At 43.1% G+C, this 26,385-nt stretch overlaps 1 protein-coding gene across 9 annotated transcripts in view; it reads right to left on the bottom strand.

Moving 5' to 3' along the window:
* Positions 1 to 24,306, bottom strand: part of Cd47 (CD47 molecule) — a 60,754-nt gene extending 36,448 nt beyond the window's left edge. For 6 of the 9 annotated variants that reach the window (XR_004387672.1, XR_004387671.1, XM_032900268.1 and 3 more), the window contains exons 1-3: positions 23,605 to 24,306; positions 12,256 to 12,603; positions 11,306 to 11,425 (exon numbers count right to left, since the gene is read on the bottom strand). Coding sequence is in view for 7 of the 9 variants with exons in the window: in XM_032900268.1 (XP_032756159.1) it covers positions 11,306 to 11,425; positions 12,256 to 12,603; positions 23,605 to 23,650 (514 nt within the window). In the remaining 2 variants the exon portion in view is untranslated. The remainder of the gene's footprint in view (positions 1 to 11,305; positions 11,426 to 12,255; positions 12,604 to 23,604) is intronic. The other 3 variants (XM_032900270.1, XM_032900271.1, XM_032900269.1) reach the window with 3 other exon arrangements.
* Between the last annotated feature and the right edge of the window lie 2,079 nt (positions 24,307 to 26,385).

Raw genomic sequence — 26,385 nt, 5'->3', positions numbered from 1 at the left:
TTTCTGTGAGAATGTGTCTCCTAGAAACTACAGAGGCAAAACCCATGAAGTCTCATCAACATGGCTACCTACACAATGGCATCACCATCGGCCATGCTAACCTCAGACTGGGAAAGCTCTTGAGCCTTAACTCCAGACAAAGAACTACTGGCAGGCAACTGGGGAATGCTGAGAGTGGGAGTATGGGTTTCCCCTGGGAAGAATTCCTTAGTTGGTTATTCAATATCCAATGGTCAATGAGACCATACACATACAAGTAACATTATATGGACCTAGCAGTTTATATTTGAATATTTAGAAGTGTGTGTGTGTGTGTGTGTGTGTGTGTGTGTGTGTGTGTGTGTGTGTGTGCTCAAGACACCTTGAATTTGAGAGAATGAGTGATGCTTACAGGGTAGAGGCTGGAGGAAGTAAAGGGAAGGGGAAATGGTATAATTTCAAGAAATAAAAAATACTATAAAATATACATATGGAAATTTCCAAAACATAGCAAAATGAGCTTTGGCAAAAGATCACAATAAAATCTCTAACATTAGAATTCAGCGAAGTCTTGACTTGATGCTTCAGGATTATGATGGCTTTTTTGGGGTGTCAACATGGCTAGTTTATATTTGCTAGTCGGAATTTTTAGGTGACCTCCCAAATCCTTGACATAATTACCTGTGCAATTCTCTCTTTCTGTATCTAAGACTGAGTATGAGTTCCTGTAACTATTACAACTGGAGAAGGAAGCTTGCTCATGCAATTAAGATGATAATCAGTTGACATTCACAATGAGAGGTTGTCCTTGAAGGGCAAAAGTTGGTCCAAATCAAATAATTCTCAAAAGGCCTTGGACTCTTCCTGGAAAAGGAACTTGTAGACACTAGAAGGGTTTGGTGAGATAAAAGTCCCTTTCCCTGACATCGCATAGGGGCAGGACAACATGGCAAAGGCCAGTCTGAACCTGCAAAAGTAGAGGGAAGACCCTGGCAGACATCCTGCAAAGTGGGGACCTCAATCTTGCTATGTCAAGGAACTGAATTCTGTGGAACTATGTGTGATTTTAACAGGGTCATAAAATCCCATTGAGAATAGACTGTGGTCAGTATCTTTTCTGTCATAGAATCAAACCTAGGGCATCGTCACATCATGATCAGAATTATAGAACTGTTAGCTAATGAATGTGCACTGCTTAAAGCTTCAGTGCTCTCATGACAATGGACAGAAGAACTCTGCAGTAGCTTTGTGTCATCACTATGAACACAGCTTATAGCATGTGGATGACAACAGAACTTAACAGTGTTAAGCTGGTCTGTTCTCACAAAATCTAGAACACTTAGGTCCTTAGTGTAAGTATCCTAAGTTTTCTGTACCATTGACAGTAGAACTATTAATAGCTAATTTTAAGTTTTATCATTTACATATTTACAAATGTTTTTATAGTAATTATATCTTATGCTATTTTTTTCAAGACAGGGAAATCTAGGTTAAAGTCCTGGATGTGTGTTTGACCTTGAACACATTACTTGAATCTCGTTTGTTTTCTGTGATGAGAAGAGGTAACACCTACGTCTGTGTTCCAGAGCTTTGAGCAAAGCACAGCCCAAGACGTAAATTATTCATCTGGGATGCACTCAGACAAACGGGACACCATCCATTCCCCGCTTGTCATCTCTCCTGTACTCACTACCTAGAACGTCAGTAGCATCATTGAATCCACACTGCCCACCTGGGCACCCGACCCACAGTCAGTACCCAGTGAACCTTTGTCAAGGAGATAGCTTATTTCTAGCTCAGAACACTGTGATGGAGACAGCATTCTCATTTTGCTGATAAAAAATAATTAAGGAGCAAAGACTTGGAGAGTATGTGACTACTGACTATGCAGCCATGAACAGGACACTGTACCACCACCTGCAAAGTTCAGAAGGGGGAAGTGTAAGGACCTGAGGACAGGGCTTAGTATTGTGGAATACTGTCTTCTAAGCATGACAAAGCCATTGTTCTATTCAACTCACAACAACTGTGACTGCATACCCAAGACCTGCACAAGATTGGAGCTGTCAATGTCCTGTTACGGAGCAGAGAGGGACTCACAAGCTCTCGCCCTTCTCTAAGAATCTACAGCCAGTTAACAGGTATGGGAGTTGAAGGAGAGACATGATTTGGGGGTTTTGTTCCTTCCTTTTGGTTTGTTTGCTTTGTGGTATCACGTTACATCTTTGCACAGATCTCAGGGACTTGACCTGACCAAGATGACAAGCATGAAGAAAGGACAAACACACACACAGAGACAGACAGTCAGAAATGCTGGGGCTGACTGGCATGGGCTCTCGAATGGGGAAACTGCAGCACTCTGGAAGCTCAGCATGCTTACCTTCTAGAGCTGAATAAGGAGGCAAGGACATACCTTACAGCGAAACGAGGACTTAAGCTAACCTGGGTGGCAAGAGTCTCCATTAGGAGGGCAGCTTTCAGGCTGTGAAATATCAGAGGGAGGGGACAAAGCTACGGTGGACAGTTTCTGCACACACTAGCAACCTCTGCATGGGCCAGGCAAAGGCTTTGCCATTACTCTGAGCCTCAGCCCCGCGGTGGGGTGGTGTCAGGCTTTGCCATCTTCCCAAGGACCTTGATATGGCCACGGCCGTGTCAACAGCCCATATTCATTCCAGACTTCGCCACTCAGGTGTCCACCACTCCTCACAGTACAGACACTGGTAAGTTGTCCCTGCTCTTGTACATAAGCCTCCCCTGACCCCATGTTTCTAGAAGCAGCACTTCTAAAAGTCACTGGACCACATACACATACTCAAATAGAGCATTAAAGTAGACGGGGGTTATTTGGAAAGAAGAATGGCGATCAGTGGGAACGCGAGGACAGAGAGGATAGTGGGGTGAATACGATCAAAATACATTATACACCTGAGTGAAAAGATGATGAGAACCATCATGATTTTTAGTAAATACTAATAACCATTTTTAAAAGACCCTGAGTCAAGGTATGTTGAGCCTCTTTAAGTTTTCCTATGTTAGGAAATGATGAAATATAAAACAAAAAGGAAAGAAAAAAGGCTTTCTCTAAACTCAAGTCCTGGAGCACTGGCCTAGAAATGCATGGATGTCATTTGCACACTGTTAGCACCCATGCTCCGAAGCAACAAATGGTCACCATTACCTGTGTTCCACTAAGTGGAATGCAATTACATCCTGGACAATTTCTCTTTCTCACTTATGCTTACATTTGCAAAAAAAAAAAAAAAAAAAACCTCAACACGGTAAAAATGATTCCTCATATCTAAATCATCAAGTCCACAAAATAAGCACCATTATTGTAACAAATACATATTCTCCCAAAAATAATGCTGGATGCCAAGGCTTATTTTACTGACCCCCTTCCCACTCAAAAATGGCTCCAAGAACAAAAGACACCTACAGGATGGGAGAATACCTTTTGCTACAACATAGTGGAGAGAGGATTATCAGGTAAAACCTGCAAAGAACTCCAAAATATGAACACAAAACTGGGCCACAGGACTGAACACAGAGTCCTGGAAGTCAGTAAAGACGTCCCTCTTTCCAAAAACTAAAAGTAGAACTAGTATAAGCTCTGTCTATATCAGTCCTAAGTAAACCTGAGGGATTCTTATATTGTTGTACTACTCACAATAACCAAGGTGAGGAAATAGCCCACATCAACAAGTAGAGAAAAAAAAGTGGTGTGTACACACAATGGAGTTTATTTAGCTATATGGAAGGAGAAAACTATGACATCTGCAGGAAATTAGACCTGGGAATCATTGTGTTAAGTAAAACAAGCCATCCTCACCTATCCCTCTTGTTTTACATGTATTTACACATATGTAAATAATTAAGTATATATGTGTTAAACATGCAAATAGAAGACTGTGAGAAGGGAGACCTAGCTCTAAAGGAAATGGGGGTCAGGAACAGGAGAGATGTTGGGCTACATGGGACACAAAAGCTCTAGTAGAGACGAGTTGTGGGGGAGAAAGGGAGCAGCAAGCAGAGGTTAAGGTCAAGGGAAGGCAGTAAGGGGAGGCAAATAAGAACAAAGCACAGTGGTGTAAATGGATGAAAATGCTGTCCATGACAAAACCAAGTTTACACAATATCTTTCCACAAATCCAGCCTGACAAAGGATAATAGATGGAAAATTCCAACACAAGGAGGGAAACTATACCCTAGAAAAAGCAAGAAAGTAATCTTCTCTCAACAAACCCAAAAGCAGATACGCACACAAACATAATTTCACTTAATAATAACAAAAATAACAGGAAGCAACAATCACTTTTCCTTAATATCTCTCAACATCAATGGACTCAATTCCCCAATAAAAAGACATAGGCTAACTGACTGGATGCATAAAGAGGATCCAACATTTTGCTGCATACAGGAAACACACCTCAGTGACAAAGACAGACACTACCTCAGAGTAAAACCATTTTCCAAGCAAATGGTCCCAAGACACAAGCTGGAGTGGCCATTTTAATGCCAAATAAAATCAACTTTCAACCAAAAGTTATCAAAAAAGTCAATTCTGAATGTCTATGCTCCAAATGCAAGGGTGTAAGTGACTATTAGGCAAAGAGCTTGGAATACTCAGGATACAACTCACGGACCACATGAAGCTCAAGAGGAAGGAAGACCAATGAGTGGATGCTTCAGTCCTACTTAGAAGAGGGGACAAAGTAATCAAGGGAAGTAGAAGGTGGGAGGGACTTGGGAGGAAGAGAGTAGGGGGAGGGGAAAGAGAGGGACAGAATCAGGTATGGGAGGAGATGGAGGAGATGTACAGAGGGTCGGGAAATTGAACAGAGATGTGTAGCAAAGGAGGATGGGGAACTAGGGATAGCAACCAGAAAGTGCAAGATGCCAGGAAAACTAGAACCTCCCAGGACCCCACAGGGATGACATTAGCTGAAATATCCCACAAAGGGGAGGGAGAACCTGTTCAGAACATATCCAGAGACATAGCCATCCACATGAGGGATGGGGCCACCCACCCATCTCCAAAATTTTAACCCAGAATTGCTCCTGTCTAAAGGAAATACAGGGAGGAAAAGTAGAGCAGAGACAGAAGGAAAAGCCATTCAGAGACTGTCCCACTTAGAGTTCCATCCCACATGCAGACACCAAACCCAGATACTATTGCTGATATCAAGAAGTGCTTGCTGACAAGAGCCTAATACAGCTGTCTACTGAGAGGCTCTGCCAGATCCTGACAAATACAGATGTGAATGCTTGAAGCCAATCATCAGACTGATCACTGGCCCCCAATGAAGGAGCTAGGGGAAGGACTGAAGGGGCTGAAGGGGCCTTATCTGGCATCAATGGGAGGGGAAGCCCTTGTTCCTGTGAAGGCTTGATGCCCTAGTGTAGAGGAATGTTAGGGCAGTGAGGCAGGAGTGGGTGGGTCAGTGGGAGAGCGTCATCATAGAAGCAGGATAAGGGGGAATGGGATAGGGAGTTTGCAGAGAAGAAACCGGGAAAGGGGATAAACTTTGAAATGTAAATAAATAAAATATCCAATTTTAAAAAAACAACGTTCTGTAAGTTAACTATAAAAGTTGCTAGGACCTGGACTTTGATGCCAGAAGCCCCAAAGTTCACAGCACAGCTGAGGTTTGGACTCCAACATTCCCAGAGTCCACCACGGGACTGAGTCTTTGGCTCTAGTGTTTACCAGGGAACCATGTCTTTGGTTCCAATAGTGAGCAATCGGGATTCTAACTCCAGCTCTTAGAAGTTTATGGAGTTCAGAGTGAGACAAGCGAGTTTAATATACGTGGTTGCCCTGGTGATCAGGGTGCGGCCCACTGGTGACCTGTAATCACCTTGATAAGACCAGACATCTCAGCAACCTCAGGCGACTTTACTAAGATCAACATCAAACTTGGTCAGTCTCCACAGGGGATCTTTACACAGCTCTCCTTTCTAGGAAGAATCACAGAAAAACAAACAGAAACAAACATCCACATAGAACTGCAAGAAAGAGGTCAAAGTCATCCTAGAAATGAAGAAAACGTGACAAAGAAACATAAAGAATATTAGACAACTGCCCAACACAACCCTTTGCCACCTTCCACCTATTTCAAACTGATTACACGATAGGTGACAAATCAAACTCAAAGGGAAAAAAAAGCTGAGATAATTCCTTGTCTTTTATCAGAACACCAGGAAATAAAAGTAGTAATCAACAGGAAGAGAAACTATGAAACCAGTGAGAGACAAGACAATGTATTTTCAACCAGAGAGAAGCAAACTCTGGGATTCAGCCAAGACTATCTTGTACACAGTGATAAGCACTTATACTAATAATAATACTAGTAAGTGAGAAACATCTCATATAAACAACACCATACATTTCAAGGCTCTAGAAAAGCCAGAGGACAGCCCCAAACCCAACGATGGCAGAGAATGATAAAGTCTGTGAAAGAAAGTGATGACATAGGGATTGAAGAGCAATACTGAAGATCAAAGACTTGGTTAATGAAATTGATAAACCCTTAACTAACCTGACAAAAGAAAAGGAGGAGGTGACCCAGAGCACCATTAGGAATGCTTTGAGAGCACGTACTCCAAAAAGCTACAAAAACCTAAGAAGAATGGATGCATTTCTAAATGCATATCATTTATCAAAATTAAAGACAGACGATATGAGTAATTTAAATTGACCCATTACAAGCAACAAGATTGAAGCTTTAATCAAAAGTCCCCACACAAAAGAAAAGCCCAGGATAACATGGAATTACTGCTGAATTGTACCACAATTTCAAGGAAGATCCAATTCCAACAGTCCTCAATTTGTTCCACAGAATAGAAAGGGAAGGAACACCACCAAATTTATCCTACAAAGCTATTATTATGCTAGTATCAAAGACATAAAAAAAAGAAAAGAAAACTACATAGCAATTTCCCTTAGGAACATAGGTGCAAAACTTCAAATTTCTTAAACTCAAGAATATATGAAAAAGATCCTACACCATGACCAAAGGGTTTCATCCATGGGTGTGGTTCAGCATACACAAATCAGTAAGTGTATACCATATATGTTAACTAAAGGATTATATCATCATCTCAATAATACAGAAAGAGCATCTGACAGCTTCAATGTACCTTCATGATAAAAATCCTGGGGATATATGTAATGCCACATTGCCAATATATATGTAGATATAGATAGATATAGATATATAGATATGTATGTATATGGCAAAATAATAAAGGCAAATACACTAGAGCCAACATTGTAGCAAACAGGGAACAACTGAGAGCATTGTCTCAGAAATCAGGAATGAGATGGCACCAACTTCAATGTTCTAAGCCAATGTAGTGCTTGAAGTTATAGCATTACAACAGGAGAAATACATGAAAGGAATAGAAACAGGAAGAGGAGAGGTCAAACCATCCCTATTTGCAGATGGCATGAACATATATTTGAAAGACTCTATATACTCTAACATAAATAAGCACTTTTAGTGAAGTTGCAAGATACAAAATAAATATACAAGAATTAGTAGCCTTCATAAATACTAACAATGAACTCACAGAGAAAGAAATTATGTGTCATTCCCAACACAGTTAGAAACAGAACTAACCAAGGGAGTGAAAAATAGCAATGAGAACTTAAAAGCATGGACAAAGGACATCAAAGGAAATATTAGACAATGGATCAAAGGCCATTCCATAGTTCTGGTGTGATGAAATTAGTATAACTAAAGTGTCTATATAATCAAAAGTCATTTAAAGATTCAATATAATTCATATCAGAATTCCAATGCTAGAAAAAGAAAAAGAAAAACCAATCCCAGAGTCCACATGGGACCCCAGAAGACCACAGATGAGGTATCCCTAAAGAGGAAAGCAGAACTGGAGGTACTGTGTATATGGCTTCAAGTCATACTGCAGAATATAAATGCAGAAAACAAACTAGGCAAGGGGACCAATGGAACAGAACATAGAAACCAACAAAGATGTCAAAAAATATGCAGTTGAAAAAAAGATAGTGTATTCAAAGGAATGGTGATGGCCAAATTGGACCTCTTCCCGTAGAATCTTCAGATCCGTTTTGGTTTTTCCATATAAAAACCAGCTATAAATGGATCAAACACCTTAATTTAAAATGCAAAACATTGAAATTATTAGAGGAAAATTTACAGTATACATTTTAAGATAAATGTTTAGGTAAGTACTTTTGGAATAGATCTCTAACAGTGCAAGAACCAACTCCAAGAATCAACAGATGGAACGACATAAAATAAAAGTTCCTGCACAGCAAAGAGACTATCAGCCAAGTCAACAGACAGCTACAGTATCTTTAACGGCTATACTCAAATAGGTTAATACCAGAATTTACAAAGAGCGAAAACTAAAAGGGAAAAAAACTGCCAATCAATAAACAGGCTGTTACATGAACAATTCTCAAAGGAGGAGACACAAATGGCCAAGATATATTTTAAAAAGTGTTCGGTACCCTTAGTTATCACGGAGTTGCAAATGAAAGCTGCTTTGAGATACCATCTCATCCTAGTCAGAATGGCTATAATCGAGAAATCTGACAATAGATGCTCATGAGGATGCGAGGAAAGAAGCAACGTTTTATTTATTTATTTATTTGCTGGTGGTAGTTCAAACAAGTATGGTCATTACAGAAGTAAGGAAGCTTCTCAAAAAAAAAAATTAAAAAAAAAAAAACAATACCCTATTGTGTAACCCAACTACACGATAACTTTTAACCACATACCCAAATGGTTGCATAGCCTACCAAAGAGACAGGAGTACAGCCATGTTACCATTGCACTCCACACAACGGCAAGGCCACGGAGCCAGCCCAAGTGAATAATGGATGGATAATGAAAAGTGGTGATATACACAGAGGATCTTATTCAGCTGCAAGACAACAAAGCAATGAAGCTTGCAGGGCAAGCGATGGTTCTGCAAAGACAAAGGACACATGTTCACTTTCATGTGCAGGCCCTAGCCTCTGTGTGTGTGTGTGTGTGTGTATGTGTGTAAATATGGAGAAAGTCTAAAATGCTATAAAGGAGACCACGAAATGATGAAAATGGATGATTAGAAAAGACGGGGAGTAGACAAAAAACACAGGGTACACGGATGAAGCAAAGAGACTGGGGGAGGGGGTTCCAAGGAAGGGGCCAGAAGCAACAGGAGCTGGGAGACGAGGGGGCAAGAGAATCTACTAAAATACACGTTGAAGATGCCATAGTATTTCAATACCTCGTATGCTAATTTTAAAACTGAATTACCCACAACGTTTAAAAAAGAGAAAATGTTACAAAACAGCAGCAAAATATCACAACAAAGATGCAGAGGGATTTGGGCATTCATATTGCTGACATTAACGTAAGAAAGAACAGCCACTCCGGAAACCTGTTAGTGGTTTCCTTTAAAAAAAGAAAACATCAGCATATACTTAATGGATAACCCAAAATTGAAAGTGATCAAAATTTCTTGCTGAGGTGAATGATTAAACAAGCTAATAAGAAATCAATGGGATACGCCTTAGCAAGAACCCTCGGGGTTAGCATTTGTTATGAACATCTGTGACATGTTACAAGCAAACAAATAAAACACAGTCAAACACAAGAAACCCACCATCTCAAGGGCATCGTGCTGAGTGGGGCACACCTTAGAAGATCATTTGTTATTCGTTGATTATAATATGAATATATTATATATATAATATCCATTATATATCCATATATATCCATTATAACTCAATAACTCATTGATGAATTATTATTGAGTTTCAGAGTCACAGATGTGGATGACACATTAGTGTCTGCCAGTCAGGAGCAACCCAAGGCATGGTGAGAGCCTGAAGGATTAGCATGAGGATGTTTGTGCTCATCTACCTGCTCCGTATTGAGATCACAATGGCGGTTAGCCAAGTGGGATGAAATAACAGAGAACCTTACACGGGACAACCGTGAACCCCTTGGTTCTGATAACCAGGGCACAGCTACATTAGATGCAACCACTTAGGGTGACTAAGGGTACGCAGCACTTCTCTATCTCTGATTCCTCCCATGCAACACCAGTTATTTATTTATTTACTTTTTAATTAAAAACACATAAAAACTCAGAAACTTCAAGCTTCTGGTAGAATTTTCATGTCGTATACAACAAAACTTTCCCATTCTTAATGGCACAAAATGAAGCCTGGCTCTTAGTTCTGTCGGGAGGATGGAGTGTCTGAGAGGAGGACATCTTGCAAACAAGGACAAGACAGTTATATACAAAACAAGATGTCCTCCTCTCAGACACTGGGATTCCCATCCCACTCATCTCCGTTCCACTTGTGTCTTTTTCAATCTCAAACTTATGGTTTGTTCTTGCTTGTTTGTTTGTTGCTGTTGTTTGGTTTTGTTTGTTTTTTCAATCGGTTTTTCTCAGTGATCCAAACCACTGTTCCTAATGTCTGGCCCTTTCACTCCCGTGAACCTCCTATCCACTCTCTCAGAAAATCTCCAACTAGGTAGAGGATGATCTCCTCCTGTACACACTACTGACTGACCAGATCGTCCTGAAAGGCAGACATTTAAAAAAAAACAACCCAAATTAACATCGATCACAACGTAAGGTATATGTGAGCTTCTGTGCAGAGGCCTCCCAAATTCTTCTTGTCTAAGCCGTTCCTTCCCTTCTCAGCAGACTTCCGGGCAGTATGTCGACACCACATCAAACAAATACCCAAGATATATGAGATTTCCATCCTCATTTCAGAGATAGGCATCTTGGACTCGGTGAAGAGTCTTCCTTGAGGAATGGGGTGAACAGTGAGTCCTGAACAGGGTGTGTAACTCAGATTGCATGATGCCTAATCCTGGGTCAGAATATTTAATCAGGCCAGCCCACCCCTCCCCATCTGCTAACGGACATTTTGTAATTTTAAAAGCAAGAACAGATGGGAAGTGCTGACCTAATTCAGCAGTCCTGCTCCCCACCCAGAGCTGGTTCTCAAAGTGTCATCAACCCTGAGGTCTGCAACACACCTTTCGAATTAAGTAGAACTTAAGATGCACTCTTTAAAACTGTTAAGATCCCTTGTAATGTGGTTCTAAAAAAATCAGCCAGCACAGCAAAATATAGAAAAGAAAGGAGACTGTTTATTTCAGATAACAACACTGCCGTCCACAACTCACCAACCCACTCATGAAAAGTCTGGGCGCTAGCATCAAGACTGAATTCAATTCGGTTAAGTTGAATCCCTGCTTCCCCAGTTGCTGGCAAGTGTAGCAAGCTGGCCACAGAAGCCTCCAGGAATCAGCATGATTACCTAATTTGCAACCTCCTTTATCCTTGTCGTCCCCTGGCAGGGTAGTGGTAGTGGTAGTGGTAGTGGTAGTGGTAGTGGTAGTGGGGTAAGAACAGTCTGATCCTTGGTCAGTGTTGAAGGCTATAAGACCACAAAAAGACGAAATAACCAGAAGGAACTTGACAAATTAATAGAATAATAAAAAGTACATTTTGCTTGCAAAAGTTTATTTTGGTTTGGTAAGGTGAGGTCTTCCCCTGAACCTCTTCTGTAACTCACTATGGAGTCCAGGTTTGCCTCGAATTTGCAACAATCCTTCTGTCTCAGCCTCTGCAGTGTTGAGATCACTCATGGGCCACCACACTCAGCTTAGTTACATTTGATGACATTTGATGACAATGAACGGAAACACCCATTACCTCAATGGAAGAGGTTGTTTGTAACATGAGGTTTCCTATTGCCCTGGCTAGCCTCAGATGTGTTATATAGCTAAGGCTAGGCCTTGCTCCTGAGACAAGGAGTTATAAATGGGAGACAAGTCTGGCTACTATTGTGCTCTCTTTCTAAGAGGGTCGGTTTCACAGGAGGCCTTTAGATAAGTTCCAGGGTCTTACTTTTACTTGCTTTAAGAGTCTGCTTTCTCCTGCAGCAACAGGGTACCAGGAAGAGGTGACTTATAAGCACCCTAACTTGGTTTCTGGTTCTGAGGCCTCTAAGTTCCACGGCACCTGCTCAGTTTCTGAGACAGATCTTTGTGCTACCTCCCAACACTGTAGAGGAGCTAGATGACGAGTGTTTGTAAAAGAGACAGAAACATGAGTGTCCTGTTTCTCTCCAGATGGCCAGTCCACCTGCCCGAGAAGAGCCTTAATTCCTCCTAGTGACTTCTTCAAGGTCCCACCTCACAGGACTCCCACAGTGGCAACCATATTTCAACAGGAGACTCAGAACAAGCAAACTGCATCACTTACCCGGGCGGCTTTTCAGCTCTATAACTGTTTTGCCTTCTCTGGAAAGCTCAGTCACTTCACAGGTGTAGTTTCCCACCACAGCCTCATGGGTATCCATTGTCAAAGAGGCAATGCCTTTGAGCAAGTCTGAGACCGAGATTTTTGCACTGGTAAAGTTTTGTTCTCTAGTAGTGCTATTTTTATTTCCATCATAGATGAGAATATACGATTTGTTCAACTTCCACTTCACAAACATTTCATCGGTGCTTTGGGCCTCCACATTAAGGACTTTGCAAGGGATGACCACAGTGTCATTGCACGACGTGAACTCTACAGATTTGACTTTACTAAACAGGAGTTGAGCTGAACCTGGAATACAGACACAAAAACATTTCATTAAAATCCGCATACGTGATCTATTATCTTAGGTGTATTACAAACCATTAACATAAAGAAGGCTACTTCAATTGTTCATTTATGCTTGTAATACAAGAACAAGGTGAAAAACAGCAACAAATTATTTGCACACCAGCTAGTAGACTATAGCTTTCCTTTATTCGGTCTTAATACTACAAAGTATGCATTACCGTGCATCTTGGGGATAAATTTACCAATTGTGTTGGAATATGCAAGGTACAGTATCTAGCTTCGCAAGCTCTGAAGTAATCATGTCTGCTTACTGATATATGTAGGAAAATACTATCCTTACTATGGGAACACCCTGAATAGAAAACCAAATATTCTATTCGGGCTCAACTTCTATACATGTCTTCTAGATGGAATGTGCTAAAGTGATACGAAATTTATCTCTTCACTCAGGCTGCATAACCCAAAAAAAAAAAAAGTGGCCAGTTCTATTATACTTTAATATACAAAGCAACTGGAATGAATCAAATCTTATCTTTCCAAGAGGATGGGAAGTCTTGGAATACTAACGAGGGAAAAAATGTTCTCTGTGGCTATTTCCCACTTCAAAAGAGACAGCGATAGACACTTTGTATGCAAGTCTCACAAAGGCTGGCACACAATTGAATGGCATTTCTCCTACCCCGACATTTCATTGAGTCTACAGAACAATTTTGAAATGTAGATTACAGGTATTTCTTCCTCCAATAAACCATAAACTACCCTAAAAGCCAAGAAACAAGTTGAAACCAACAGCAGATGCTGCTGATGGGTAGAGATGCCCATTGGCTGTTCTCAATGGCAATAAACCGCCCTGGTGCCCTGCTTCCCATTCCACTCAAATGGCAAAGATGTGGAGAGACTCCAGTTGTATTATACAACACGACCGCGTATCAAAAGCTCTTATCTGACTAGCTTGTTGACTTTTCCATCGAAACTCAAAGTACCAACAAATATAAAACATTGGCCCTGTTAATCTTTAATATTTCCTCCTTCTATGTAAACTAGACATAAAATTGAGGGCATAAAATATTACTCTAAGTATAATTATTAATAAACACTCATCGGGGGGGTGAATGTAAGGTTCTACACCAGAATACACTCTGCACTGTGTTCAAGAAAACTCAAACACAAGTCCTCTGCCTGGCACGCTGGTGTGCAGTGCTGAGCAAGTCAATCTCCTATAGCACGGTTTAATAAGAAGCGTCAGAGCGAACGACCCTTCCTAGACTTCCTAGAACACTAAGGAGCAATGCAGGAGAAAACAACTAAGAAATATTCCCTAAGAAACAACATGTTGCACAAACACAGGGCAACAGCATAAAACTGGACATCACCGCATCTACTGAGATGAGCTGGGCCTTCTGGACACTCTGGGGAATGTAGCCTTGGTGGCATGCACGGTTGACCTTTCCCAGTTCTCTAGTTTTTTTAGCCAGCCAAATATTAGGAAGCCCCAGGCTTCATGTCCAAGTACAATCTCTATACCCTTGGAGTTTTTGTGTTATTTCCCTGGAGAAAGAGACATCGAGGGCAAGGAATCACGTTGTACAAAGGGAGATGGGGGGAGAAGTGATGTCACAAAGGATGAGAAGTATCAGAAAATAACTGTAAAGACTCTGAAGTGGTCAGAAAGCTCCCAGAGTGTCTTGTTAGTGGCTACTGGGCATTATCTAGCAGACCTGCAATTTTAAGATTCTACAGTTTCTGAGTCCACTGACTTCACCTCGACCATCTCCGATTGTGTAAGTTGTTAGAATGGAGGGTCATTCCCACGACTCTTCTATAGAGATAGAAACTGTTCCTTGTAGCCGATTTGTACCTCATGGAAGAGGGGTCCCACCATACTAATTTAAAATACCTGGAGATCCCAACCAGTTTTGCATCCCTTATTAAATCCGTTAAGTATTCTTGCCTACGATGTGTCTGGTCTACCTATTTGCCTTCAAAAGTGGTTTTTGTCTACTTGTTGATTTGTTCCTTAAAGGAGTAAAATTAAAATGTTGGTCCATTTTATAGCAGCATGAGTCATTTCAAGATTTAAAAATTATATTCGTATGAGTCAGTTCAAAATTATGCTTTTCCAGAAGATTCAAATGAAGGGATCAACCATTCTATTTTTTTTCGCCCCCGGAAGACCCCAGGTAAGAATGAGGTGGCTTGCAAACACTCCGTAATTTTCTAACTTGTTTGGAATATACCTCTTCCGGGGACTCCACAAGCCGTTAATTACGCTGTAATACTTCTTGTGGCGAAAACATTTCATAGCTGAAGCAACTTAAGCAGAATAAATGCTGTCAGTAAAATGAAAAGTAAATTTGACCTGGCTAAATAAAGCAGGTCAACCTTCATGACAATAGCAGTAAGCAGAGCCCCAAATATCCACAAACGCATTATTAGAACACTGACATCGTCTGATCTTTTGAGGAAATTTTGGTTAACACAGTAAAGGACACAAGAAAATTCCCACAGGTAAGACATGCTGTAACAGTCTTACTCCCGAGTATGGAAACTCATCCTAAAAGGATGATGCCAGAGTTACAGGCAAATTACCAAATAAACTGAGGAAGATTATTATGTCAAATGCCAAAACCATTAGATCTCACAGCTTCCATGAACACAGCACCAACAACGTGAACCTCCTCACAACAGTGCAGTGGTAGAAAGGCCTGATCCATATGTCACAGCTCATGTGTTCAGAAAAGCAGACATACAGTCAGCAGTTAAGAATAACCTGGATAAAACAGTGTCAGGACGGAAGGATATGAAAATGAAAAAAAGAAGAAGAAGAAGAAGAAGAAGTGGGACTTATCTTTAGGCGCTTGAAATTCTTGCAGGGGGAATGTAAGCAGGTTATACAGCGCGCAAGGTCACCCGTGTAGCTCTTTCTGCACCAACAGTGTTGTGAAGGGCAGAAAAATCAACCTGTCTAGCAGGTTTCGGAGCAAATTTGCATGGCTCCTGAAGAACCGGAGACTGTCGTAGCAGCGTCACTGCTCATCTGGGCCCCTAATGTTTTCAGACAGCGCATGTGTAACTTCTCCCCTGTTAATGACTCTGAGACGCTCACCTTCTGCTTCTTGGCTTGTGTCTCCAGCAGCACTCTCTCCCTTCTTCACTCAAAGTGAGCCCTTCCAGGAAGCCCGAGGCTTATAGCACTTCCCACATAAACTTACCCACGGCCTCGACTATCCGTAAGGCTTCTTCTCTCCCTTCCAGAAATGAGCTCTTTACTCAGAGCTGACTCTCATCCATCATCTAGAGGACTCACAAACTACCAGCCTCCGCGACCCTTTATTCCTTTTATGAAGTGTTTTAAAATCACCTTTTAATAACTGTATATGTGCCAAACTTTAAAAAGCCCACATATTCATCTCTTTTACCCAGCATTCTAAGACATTCTTGACCTCCAGGTACTCCCCGGCTGTGTCAGCAGGACTCCACTCTGCTCACTCATACTATACGGTTGCTCCGCTCTTCTGCAAATCACTGATGCCCTCTTAGGATGAGCCCAACTCACATGGTTCATTTGGTCTCAACTTCTCTACCGCTCTTGAGCCACGGTGCAGTGCCTCATCTTCTTTTCTTACTTTGTTCCTCTACCTCTAACATACCTGTTTACTTTCTCCACCTTGTCCTAGCTTTTAAAGCGTAGTTGTTGGATCATGCTGCTGTATCAGTGTTCCTAAGGTGTGGTGGTTTTAATGAGAATGGTTTCACAGTCTCTTACGTTTGAATGCTTGGTCCCTAGTTGGTGGAACTGTTTGGGAAGGATTAGAAGGTCTTGTCTTATTGGAGGAACGTCGAGGTGATGGGCTCTGAGGTTCCAAAAACCTAAAGCAACCCAGCTGATGCGCTCTCTCTCTCTCCCCCTCCCTCCCTCTCCCTCTCTCTCCCTCCCTTTCTCTCTCTCTCTCTCCCCTCCCCCTCCCTTTCTCTCTCTCTCTCCCTCCCTCCTCCCTCCCTTTATCCTCCCCTCTCCTCTCCTCTCTCCTCTCTCTCTCTCTCTCGATGCCGACATGTAAATTCTCAGCTACTGCTCCAACACCAGGCCTGAGTTCTGCTGTTATGCTTTCTACCGTGATGGTGGAGTCCCTCTCTTTAACTGTTAAGCAAGCTCCCAACTAAACATTATTTTTTAAATTTTTTTTCCCTTGGTCAGGGTGTCTCTTCACAGTAAAAATCAATAACTAAGACCAGGGTTTCATGGTCAACAACCTCTTCTTTATTCCCATAGTTTTAACAATAACATCTTCTTATTGAACCAGGCCCCAACTTTCGTCTAAACTGGAGACTTTAATCAATGGTCTGTTATGTATTCCAGAGAGAGTTAACTACAATCACTTAAAAATTTACGATGTCTCTCAAATTATAAAACACTATATTTCCCAATCTTCACCTTCTCAAAATATTTATAATTATCTACCAGTAATCAGACTTGGACCCATAAATCATTCTAGATTCCTCTCTTCTCTCTAGCCACAAAAAAAAAAAAAAAAAAAAAAAAAAAAAAAAAATCTTGTTACGCTTCCCAAGTCAGCAGTTTCTAAATCCAAAGCCTGTTGAATGAATGAATTACACCCTCACCCTTATCCCCTGAACCATTGCCAGAGCTCCAAACTGGCTCCCTGCCTCAGTCTTCCATACTGCTCCATGCCATTCTATAGTCTCAAAATAACTGTTCTAAATGCCAGTGTGTGCTCCATTGCCCAGCAGCATCCCATCACCCCCATTCTCAAAAAGCCAACTTCTCAGGACATTAGCACAGGAAACAAACCAAGGTCCTCCAAGACCCTTTCCTGCTTCACATCTCGTACTCTCATTTCCAAACCAATCTCCCATCGCAATGACCTTCTGATCATAGGCAGTTGTATTCCTATAAACATGGCTTAGCACTAACTGATCCCCAGCATAGGGAGGGCCACACCCTTCTCTGGGCACAGAGTATGTATGTGCTGTGATTAAGAGCACACACACCTTGGAGCCAGATCCCACATCATAGTTGTAGGCCAGTTGCTTAACTCTGTATTTCAGTGTCCTCGTCTACAATGCATTAATAAGGGTATCTACTTTACAGGAGATTTTGTGAAGATTTAATGAGAAGAGGAACAGAAGCTCTCACTGTAGCACCTTTCATACACTTGACAATAAAGATGCAGATAGAGTGTGCTTGCTTTCTTGTCATAGCATTTGAGATGCTAATTCTGGTCCCCCTGCCCACTATCAACCATCACTCTATTGTCCTTTCTTACTGACCTTTGCTCACCATGTAAATGCTCACACCGTACTGCTTCACATCTCTTTCCATTACTCCCAGAAGGTAGGAAGATGACTTCACTAGTATCCTAAGAGTCTCTGCAAGCATTCAGAAAGGATTCTATACATTTCTTGTGATGCAAACCTTTGACACAAACACTTTTTTAGAATAATCCAAAAACCAAACAAACAAAGAGAAAAAGAGAGAGAGAGAGGGAGAGAGAGAGAGAGAGAGAGAAAATTTACAAGTCATAAGGGAGAGGAATCACTTTTCATATCACTCTTCATATACCAGGTGAGTCCCCAATCCTTCTATTAACCTCCTTTGGACTTGCAAAACTGCATGTTATAACAGAAAAATCTCAAGTCAACTGTATGCGTGGAATCGAAAAATTCCTCAAAGGGAAAAAAGCTACGTAAATGTGCTTAAGAGTGGCTTTAGAAGGAGACATGAAACATAGGTCTGAAGCAGGAGCGTGTTGGAAAGAAAGAGCACATTACTTAAACTACCTACACAATCTGTAGAGAAGGAAAGAAACAACGAAAGCAAAGGCTACTCAGGTAAGCTCCAGGAAAGGAGATTGGAAAGATGGCTGAGACAATCTACAAAGTGTTGCTTGAATGTCCCGCTGAGCAGTTTAGACGTGACAACAGAAGGTTCAACTCAGGTTTGCTTTAAGAGAGACAGCATGCCACAGAAACTCGGCTTGAGGGCAGGAAGTGGAGAAGAAAGACCCATTAAGGACCCGCAACAGTCCAGGTAAACGAGAAGTAGAAAGAAGACCTAAAAATGGCATTAAAAATCAAAGCAGCAAAATCAACAGAAGTCACATGTGGGAGGTGAGGGAGATAAAAAAGGAAAAAACGAAAACTGGAAACTAAAATAGTCATGGAACTAGCTGGTTGTAGATTAATTATATGGAGAGGAGCCTGAAGATTTAGGGAAGTTAGCCTTCCAGTGTTTCAGCCTGAGCATTAAAAACGTCAACGAAGTGGCCATCCATGTCCAGTAGATCCCCAGATCCATGACTCTGGATTTCAGAGGAAAGGTCAGAGCTACAAAGACTTGGGACTCAGCAGGAACATGGCGGGTAGTTGAAATCATCAGTATGAAGAAGACTGACCGCAGGGTCCTTGTAAAGCAAACGGCAGAGAACAAAAGCTTGGGGGCGTCGATATTCATGGAAATAATTCTCAAAGAGTAAGTCAGGGAAGAAAATGGAGTGAGTGAGAGAAGCACACAAGAAACAAACAAAACAAACCACCAAGGTGATGTAGCCAACTCCAAGGCAGGGAGGGGTAGGGCTCACGTTCACAACATTAAAATTCAACTATGGATTGAAAAGTAGCTTCTGTCTATGAAACGATGTCGTCGGCCAGGTGGGACCATGTGGAACTCGCACTCGGGAGAGAAGTGACAGAGGCTGTGGTAGTGACTCTTTAAATAGACCTCACACAGCCGGAAAGCAGAGAGAAAAGTTCAACAAGTGAGTGTTGGAGCGAGGACTAGGGCAAGGATTTTTTGGATCTTCTAGGATTTGTTTTCTTTTTTTATTATGAGGTAAAACCTGAAGACGAAGAAAAGCCATAAGCTCAGGGGAGGAGTCAACGGCAAGCGTTCCAATACAAGACTGAGTCTGGGAGCAGGTTTCCGTCGTGATGGATATAAAGAGGGGCAGACGGGCTGTCATCCCCTTGGACAAGCAAATGGGGTTCTTCTGGAGCAGGCTGAAGGAGGAGAGTGAGAAGGGCTGTCTATGAACTTACAGTTAGTGGTGTTGGGAGGGCGGCTGGGAAGCCAAACACCTCCCCACCACTTTTCACAGAGAAGTAAATAGAGAATTATCAGCGTGGGGTGACATTCGTGAATGAGTTGAGAAACCTCAAGAGCTGTTGAAGTAACTGATGCAGACAACCAATGGCAGGGAGGTACCCTACAGATCTTCCCTCAGAATGGCCTCTGGAAGAAAGAACTTGGGTTTGGGGCTAAAAGTAAGTTAGGACGGAAGATGGAGGGTCCAAGCTCCCATTGGTAGATGCTAAAATAAAGGTCAGGAGTAGTAGGGGGTCCATAGCTTAATTCCATGTGACTCAAAGCAATCCTGCCACATTTGCTGGCTCTAAAGAGTCCTCATAAGAATAGAACAAGTCGATCTAGAATTACGAGTTTGGGGCAGTTTCAAAGTCAGTTATATCCAGAAGTGTGACCTTATCATGAACCGCAGTATACCAAGTGCCACTGAAAGATAAACATGTTTTCCTTCCATAAACCACACAGCAAGTTACTAAAGAGACACACAAGTTTGAAATGTGTCTCTATGCCTTTAAGGGTATTGTAGAGTGCTCAAGTCCAAGGTGCAATGTGAGTTCACACTTGCTGAAAATGGAGAGGGTAATTTTTCTTTCTTACACATGGCCTCTCTTGGCCTAAACCTCAAAGGCTGAAGAGATTCCAGATCCTGTGCAATGCTTCATGAATGTGGAAAGAAACACTCAAGACAAGGGCGGAGCCTCTCATTTCTGTTTGTTCCATGCAGTCAACTACGAAGAGGGAAACTCTTGACATCTGAAGTGTTTTCTAGAGCTGTGGCTTTGACACCAGTAGGTGGCAACCCCTTTTGAGGGGCGTGGTCAAACGATCCTTTTTGAAGGATCCTTTCACAGATCCACATTATCAGACACCCTGCCTATCAGACATTTACATTACAACTCATAACAGTAACAAGGCTATAGTTATGAAGTAGCAACGAAAATAATGGTATGGTTGGGGGCCACCACAACACGAGCGAGTGTGCTAAGGGGTCGCAGCACTGGGATGGCTGGGAACCACTGGTGGAGGGAAGGAAGAACCACTTTTGCTGAGTGCTCCGTTTCCTACTTTTTGTACGACAGTGAGTTTAGCAAAATCAGATCTATCACCTTATTCTCATTCTTTTTCTCCGAAGAGTTACTGCACTCAGATGCAAAGTGAAAGTAACTTTATAACGTGGTACGGATTTTATTAGACTGACGCACAAGCTAGAAAAAAAAAAAAGTAGAATCTTGTGTTTTATATAAAAAGCCTCGAAGACAGGTAAAACGGCTCCCCATACATGGGAGCCCGGAAAGATGGCTGCTCAAATAAAACCATGAGTAGTTAGAACATATATCCATGGAGGGGGTGGGCACCTCTTCTTCTGCCTTTAGAACATGGCCTTCCACACTTGCATCAGCACTTCAGTGATGAAGATAAGCCATCTGCCAACCCCGGGAGACAGCAGACGTGTCCCAACGCAGGCATTTAATGCAGTGCATGGGCATGCTGCTCCAGACTGCTGATGCAGCCCCACAAACAAGGACACATACAGATGCATGCGCTCCTTCAAACTGGCAACTTGTGCTTCAAAATAATCTATTCTTCAAGAGGAAAGAAAACCTTATGTGAGCAGCTAAATCACCCCTATATTTAGATAATAAAAACATTTTTTAATTTAATCAGGTGCATGCCCGACTTTTAAAAGTCACTCTGAACAAAGAAAAATAACTCAAGCGTCAAAAAAAAAAATGTATTGGCTCATATATACAACTGGTATTTAAGGTCGTGTTTACTAGTTAGTGACTGCCCTGGAAACTGCTACGCCTTTAAAGGAAGTAGAATTGGACATGCTGGGAAGGAATACAGACATCCATTCCCCATCTTTTAAACTATTACAGGGGGCTGCACTCCATTTTAATTGGCTGAAGAGGGTGTTAGAACCCCACCCCATTCCCCTTTTCCACAGAGGTCACTGAAACTGTAAAGATTACAAGGACATTGCCTCTGGTCACCCATTTCATTATAAATGAAACTGAAAATGAAATCCAACTTCAGCACAAATGCACCTTCAAAATCTGTGACTTTCGGCTCATTCTAGGTTTTAAATCCAGTCTCCGGGCTCTCTTGACACTGCCTGTGTTCTGAGACTGTTAGCATGTTTTCATATGTGTTCTTTCGAACCTACATAGGATATACAAGCGAAAGTCCATTTTATCTTTGACAAACATCATCACTTCCTGATTTACAAACACCTAACCACCCAAAACCATAATGCCTGTATTTTGGGTTTGTTTTTCATTCCTAGTTAATAGCAAACACACACACACACAAAAAAAATAGTGCAAGTTATGAATTCTGCAACTCCTTATAGAACCAAATGGGCTAACATTATACAAAATGAGCATTAATGAATGTGATCATAATTATTGCTAACAAAGGCCTAACACAATTCCTATCACCATTCTTATATTTCTGCTTTTTAATCTACTTGAGAATCAGGCTTTAAAAAAAAAGCCTAATATTATGGCTTATACTTTTTTATTCTTCAGACAAACAAGCTTTACTGTCCACGGTCGGAAATAGTGGCATTTTATTACAGATTTGTATCTGGCTCAATAAGAAAGCTCTCTGATTATACAACAGGTATTTGAAAACGGTGTTATAATGCCGACGATGGCAACAAGCATAGTAAAGGCGATTGACATCGGAAAACATCTAATACCAACAATTTAGATAACATAGGTCTTTATTATTATCAGCTTCGGCACCCAGGATGCTTGGGAGGGGGAAGTGGTGGGCAGAGGATTAAGGACATCTTCGAAACACATCCCAAACACTGGTCTTTACAAGTGGCACACTGAGGTTAACCATCAGTTTAAGGTTCAGTTAATTCAGCATCCTAAGACAAATTTAACATTTTGCTGTTATCCTGCTTCAAGTCTGTTCCGATTCTTACCAAAAGTTCGCAGAGGAATGTGCGGATGTGAAGCTTGACAGGCAGTATATGGTCACAAAAATTCCTATTCTTTCCTCGGCTTTTACAAAGGAGGCACGCGTTTATAAACAGCAAAATACTTTACAAAAGAGGGGGGTGCATCCGTGGCAATTACTGTCTTTAGACGACTGGTTATAGCTGGGCAAAATCCAAAAATACGTTTCCTCCAAAGGAGAAAAAAAAAACAACTTTAATCTACAATAAGGAATATATTAAAGTGCTGGCGAGCGGGGGGGTGGGGTGGGGTAGCGGGGGTGTCACGAGAAAGTGTTTCCAGGAAGCTTGTTTTTAGGTTTCAAAACAACAACCACCAAAATACGCGGCCAGGAAAAAAAAAAAAAAAAAAAAAAAAAGCTTTGATAAAAGCTGGGTGGGAAATAAAACTTGGGTCCATCGTGTTCTCTCTGCTCCAGTGCTTACGCGGTAGAGCAAAAGCCTTTCTGGTCGACTTCACCAAAATGCGCACTTCATCACAAGAGGCCCGGTCCTCCCACTCTAGTCCTTCAACCCCAAATGCTGCGCGAAAGCCCCGAGAAAGGAGAGGGGTGCGAGAGGAGGGGAGTGGGGTCCCCGGCAGCTGCCCCCTCGCTTTCTTTGCAGTTCGGTTTTGCACAGTTGCAGTTGTTCCCAGTCTTCCTTATGTGTGCGCACTGAAGAGTGAGGAGCTTCAGTCCGCTCTCCCCGAGGGGGAAAGGGACTAGGGAAGGAGAGCAGAGGGAGGAGGCAGGAGCGCCGATGCCCCGCCGGGCCCTCCCACAGTGGCGCTCCGGGTGCACAGGGCCCGTGCATCCCGCCACCCTCTCCTCTTCTCTGCTCTCCTCCGGGCGCCGCCTGGCCGGCGGGGGTGCAGCCCACACTCCTGCGGGGGCGCCTGGGTGCTGCGCACCAGCCTGAGAGCCGGGATCCCCAAGCCACTCACCGCAGCAGCAGGAGCCCAGCAACAGCGCCGCCGCCAAGGGCCACATCTCCGCGCCGCCGGGGGGTCGCCGCCGCAGGTGTCTGGAGCAGCCGCCGCCTCCGCTGCCTTCAAGGGAACGACCAGCAGCGCCGCAGCCGTGATAGGCAGGATCGGCCGCCCAGGCTGCCCGGGGTACGCGCGTGCGCGTGCTCGCCGCCCCGCGCCCGCGCCCGCTCCCACGCCCCGCTAGCCGCGCACGCGCACTCCGCCCCGCCTGGCCGCCTCTGCTCGTTGACGTGAAGCCAGCCTCACACCCAGCTCTGGGCAGGCTCCGGCGGGGAGCGCCAAGCACTAGCCTGTTCCCGGGCTGTGTGAGCTGCACGCTCTGCTCACGGCCGGTCTCTCCAGCTCTCTTCCGGCTTCGTGTCCTGGGCCGGCCTGAAAGACGGAGCGTGGAGCACACACGCTCACTGGAACTCACAGCACGCGCCCCATGCGCAGCCAGGCGGCTCTCCACTCTCCCTGGCCAAGCTCGCCCTGACCTCGGAGCCGCCCAACCCCAGCCCAAGTCCTCCTCCCTCCTCTCCCGGTGTGGGCTCTGCTCGTTTTCACCACCTTCCCTCCCAAGGCTTGCGGCCCTGGAGCCCCGGGGCAGGGCGGAGAGAGGGCGCTGTGACCAGGTGCTGGCCCCCAAGGAGCTCCTTCCCTCTGGCTCCCCCTGGCCCTGAGATCTCCCTGGTCTGACTTGTTCCAGAAGTGGACCTCCTCATCTGTTCTTCTTACTTTGTTGGCTGATTTTTCATCCCCCAAGCAGGGCTGGGTAATCAAGTTCCGTGCATAATAAGCAGTTTAAAATGAGAAGAGGAAAACCACGATGGGGAAAGGGAGACAGACAAGGATTGTGGCAGACCCATTGTGAGTAGACAGATCCATGACACTACCAGCAATGTTGGGAAACTGGCTTATGTCTGCATCCTTGTGTAGACCTCTGCCATGTTTTGGGGGTCAGTTCTTGAATAGTGGGTTTAAAAATGTAGCTCTAAGCCACACCCTTTATCCTGAGGCAAAAGTTCTTTGAGTAAAAGGACTTGATCTCAGTGGTAAGGGATGCACACTCTGTCCATCCCTTGGGTCGCATTCTCTGACCTGAGCTGAAAGGCAGTTAAAATAGCTGTCACACTACTGCACTTCTTAAAATCTTCTACCCCCAGTCATCTCCTTCTAAATATCCAGTGTAACAGTAACACAATTCAGGATAAAAATTGCCACTGTCTATGGTGCTGTGACAGAGTGTCCTTATTTCATGACTATTTTTCTAAGGAGATAACCACTCCCTCCCAGATAGGGTACCAACAAACTAAAGTTGAATTCCACCAAAGTCAGTCTTAGTACCACTTAGGGCTGTGAGAGGTGCAGGAGGAAGCAGCTGGAATCTCAAGTAAGAGGTCAATGACCCTCCTCCTGACACTCTACTTCCCTGAGGGAACATCCACAGTCAGCAGACCCTATCTTGAGAGTCACAAGTAGTCACTTTTCTGAGGAACATGATTGCTGTTATGCTCAGAGAATAGCACTCAACAAACATTCCTTAGTATATAACTCTCTCTCTCTCTCTCTCTCTCTCTCTCTCTCTCTCTCTCTCTCTCTCTCTGTGTGTGTGTGTGTGTGTGTGTGTGTGTGTCTGTATGTGTGTGTAAGAGAGAGAGAGACTTTTCTCCACAACATTATCAATTCCTTAAAACCATAAATGTGCTGGTGTGACTTAAGGGCTAGAGTTGTGATGGTAAAAGTTTTCAGTGGCAGCCTAGATACCCTGAGGCTATCAAAGGAACTGGTTAATTCTAGTCTACCCACTGCTGATATGGATACAAAACAATCATCGATCACCAGACCTTGAGCATTAGGGACACTGTGTATCAGAGAGCAGCTGCTTGGCTAAAAACGGCTGTCAGCTGTCCCTGGAGACAACTAACCCTGTACTAACCCTGCAAAGCTGACTAGTGACTGGGTAAGACCGCCCAACCTGCAGAGGGGGAGACCCAGTGATGCTCCATGCCCTGTTATATTGGCAGTTACTGGGGCCATATGATTGTCTTTTTGTGCAGAAAATGGAATGGGCTTAAGTCAGGTGGATGAGAAGAAGCCATGTGAGCGGTAACTGTTCTCTCAGGCATTTGAGATGGGGAATGGGGTTGGGGTGGAGGGCTATCCCAGAAAAACTCCAGAACCTAAATTCCTTAAAAGTTCCCTTTCCATTGATCCAAGCATTTTTATCCAGACTTTGAGCTTGGTATGAGAGATGAGGGGATGGGTGCATGTTAGATATTTTGAACACAGGTAGCACACATTAACTATGTTAATTAAGAGTTTCCACAGAGGCTGTGGGTAGAGTGTTGTCATGCCCAGTTTATATAAGGAAACAGGATGAGTGAGGCCTAACAGCAGGTGTCCTGGAGTTACATATTCTGGTGCTCTCTAGAGCTCTCATCTGGGCCCTTTCCCTGGGTTTAATCAAACGTGTGATTTCCCCTGAATCACTTCTGACCTTCTAGATGGGGAGTATGGAACTTGGTCACAACCTCAGAGAAGTTGCTATCTATGATAAGACATCTAGCTACCTCAAGGCCAGCAGAGTTCTCAGAGCCTTCCTTCTCGATTGACTGGCTTCTCTTAGGGTTAGCCTCACATCAACTCTCCTTTCCTCCCAATATTACATCTGCTTCTGACTGAGTCTAAAATCCTACATAGATACTTAGTCATGATGCTTCCGATGACTTATATGTCCTTGGTATATGTGGGTGA

Source organism: Rattus rattus, chromosome 4, assembly GCF_011064425.1.
Source record: "Rattus rattus isolate New Zealand chromosome 4, Rrattus_CSIRO_v1, whole genome shotgun sequence".
NCBI classification, from domain to species: Eukaryota; Metazoa; Chordata; class Mammalia; order Rodentia; family Muridae; genus Rattus; species Rattus rattus.
Note: the sequence above shows the minus strand (reverse complement) of the source record. Positions and strands in the feature narration are given on the sequence as shown.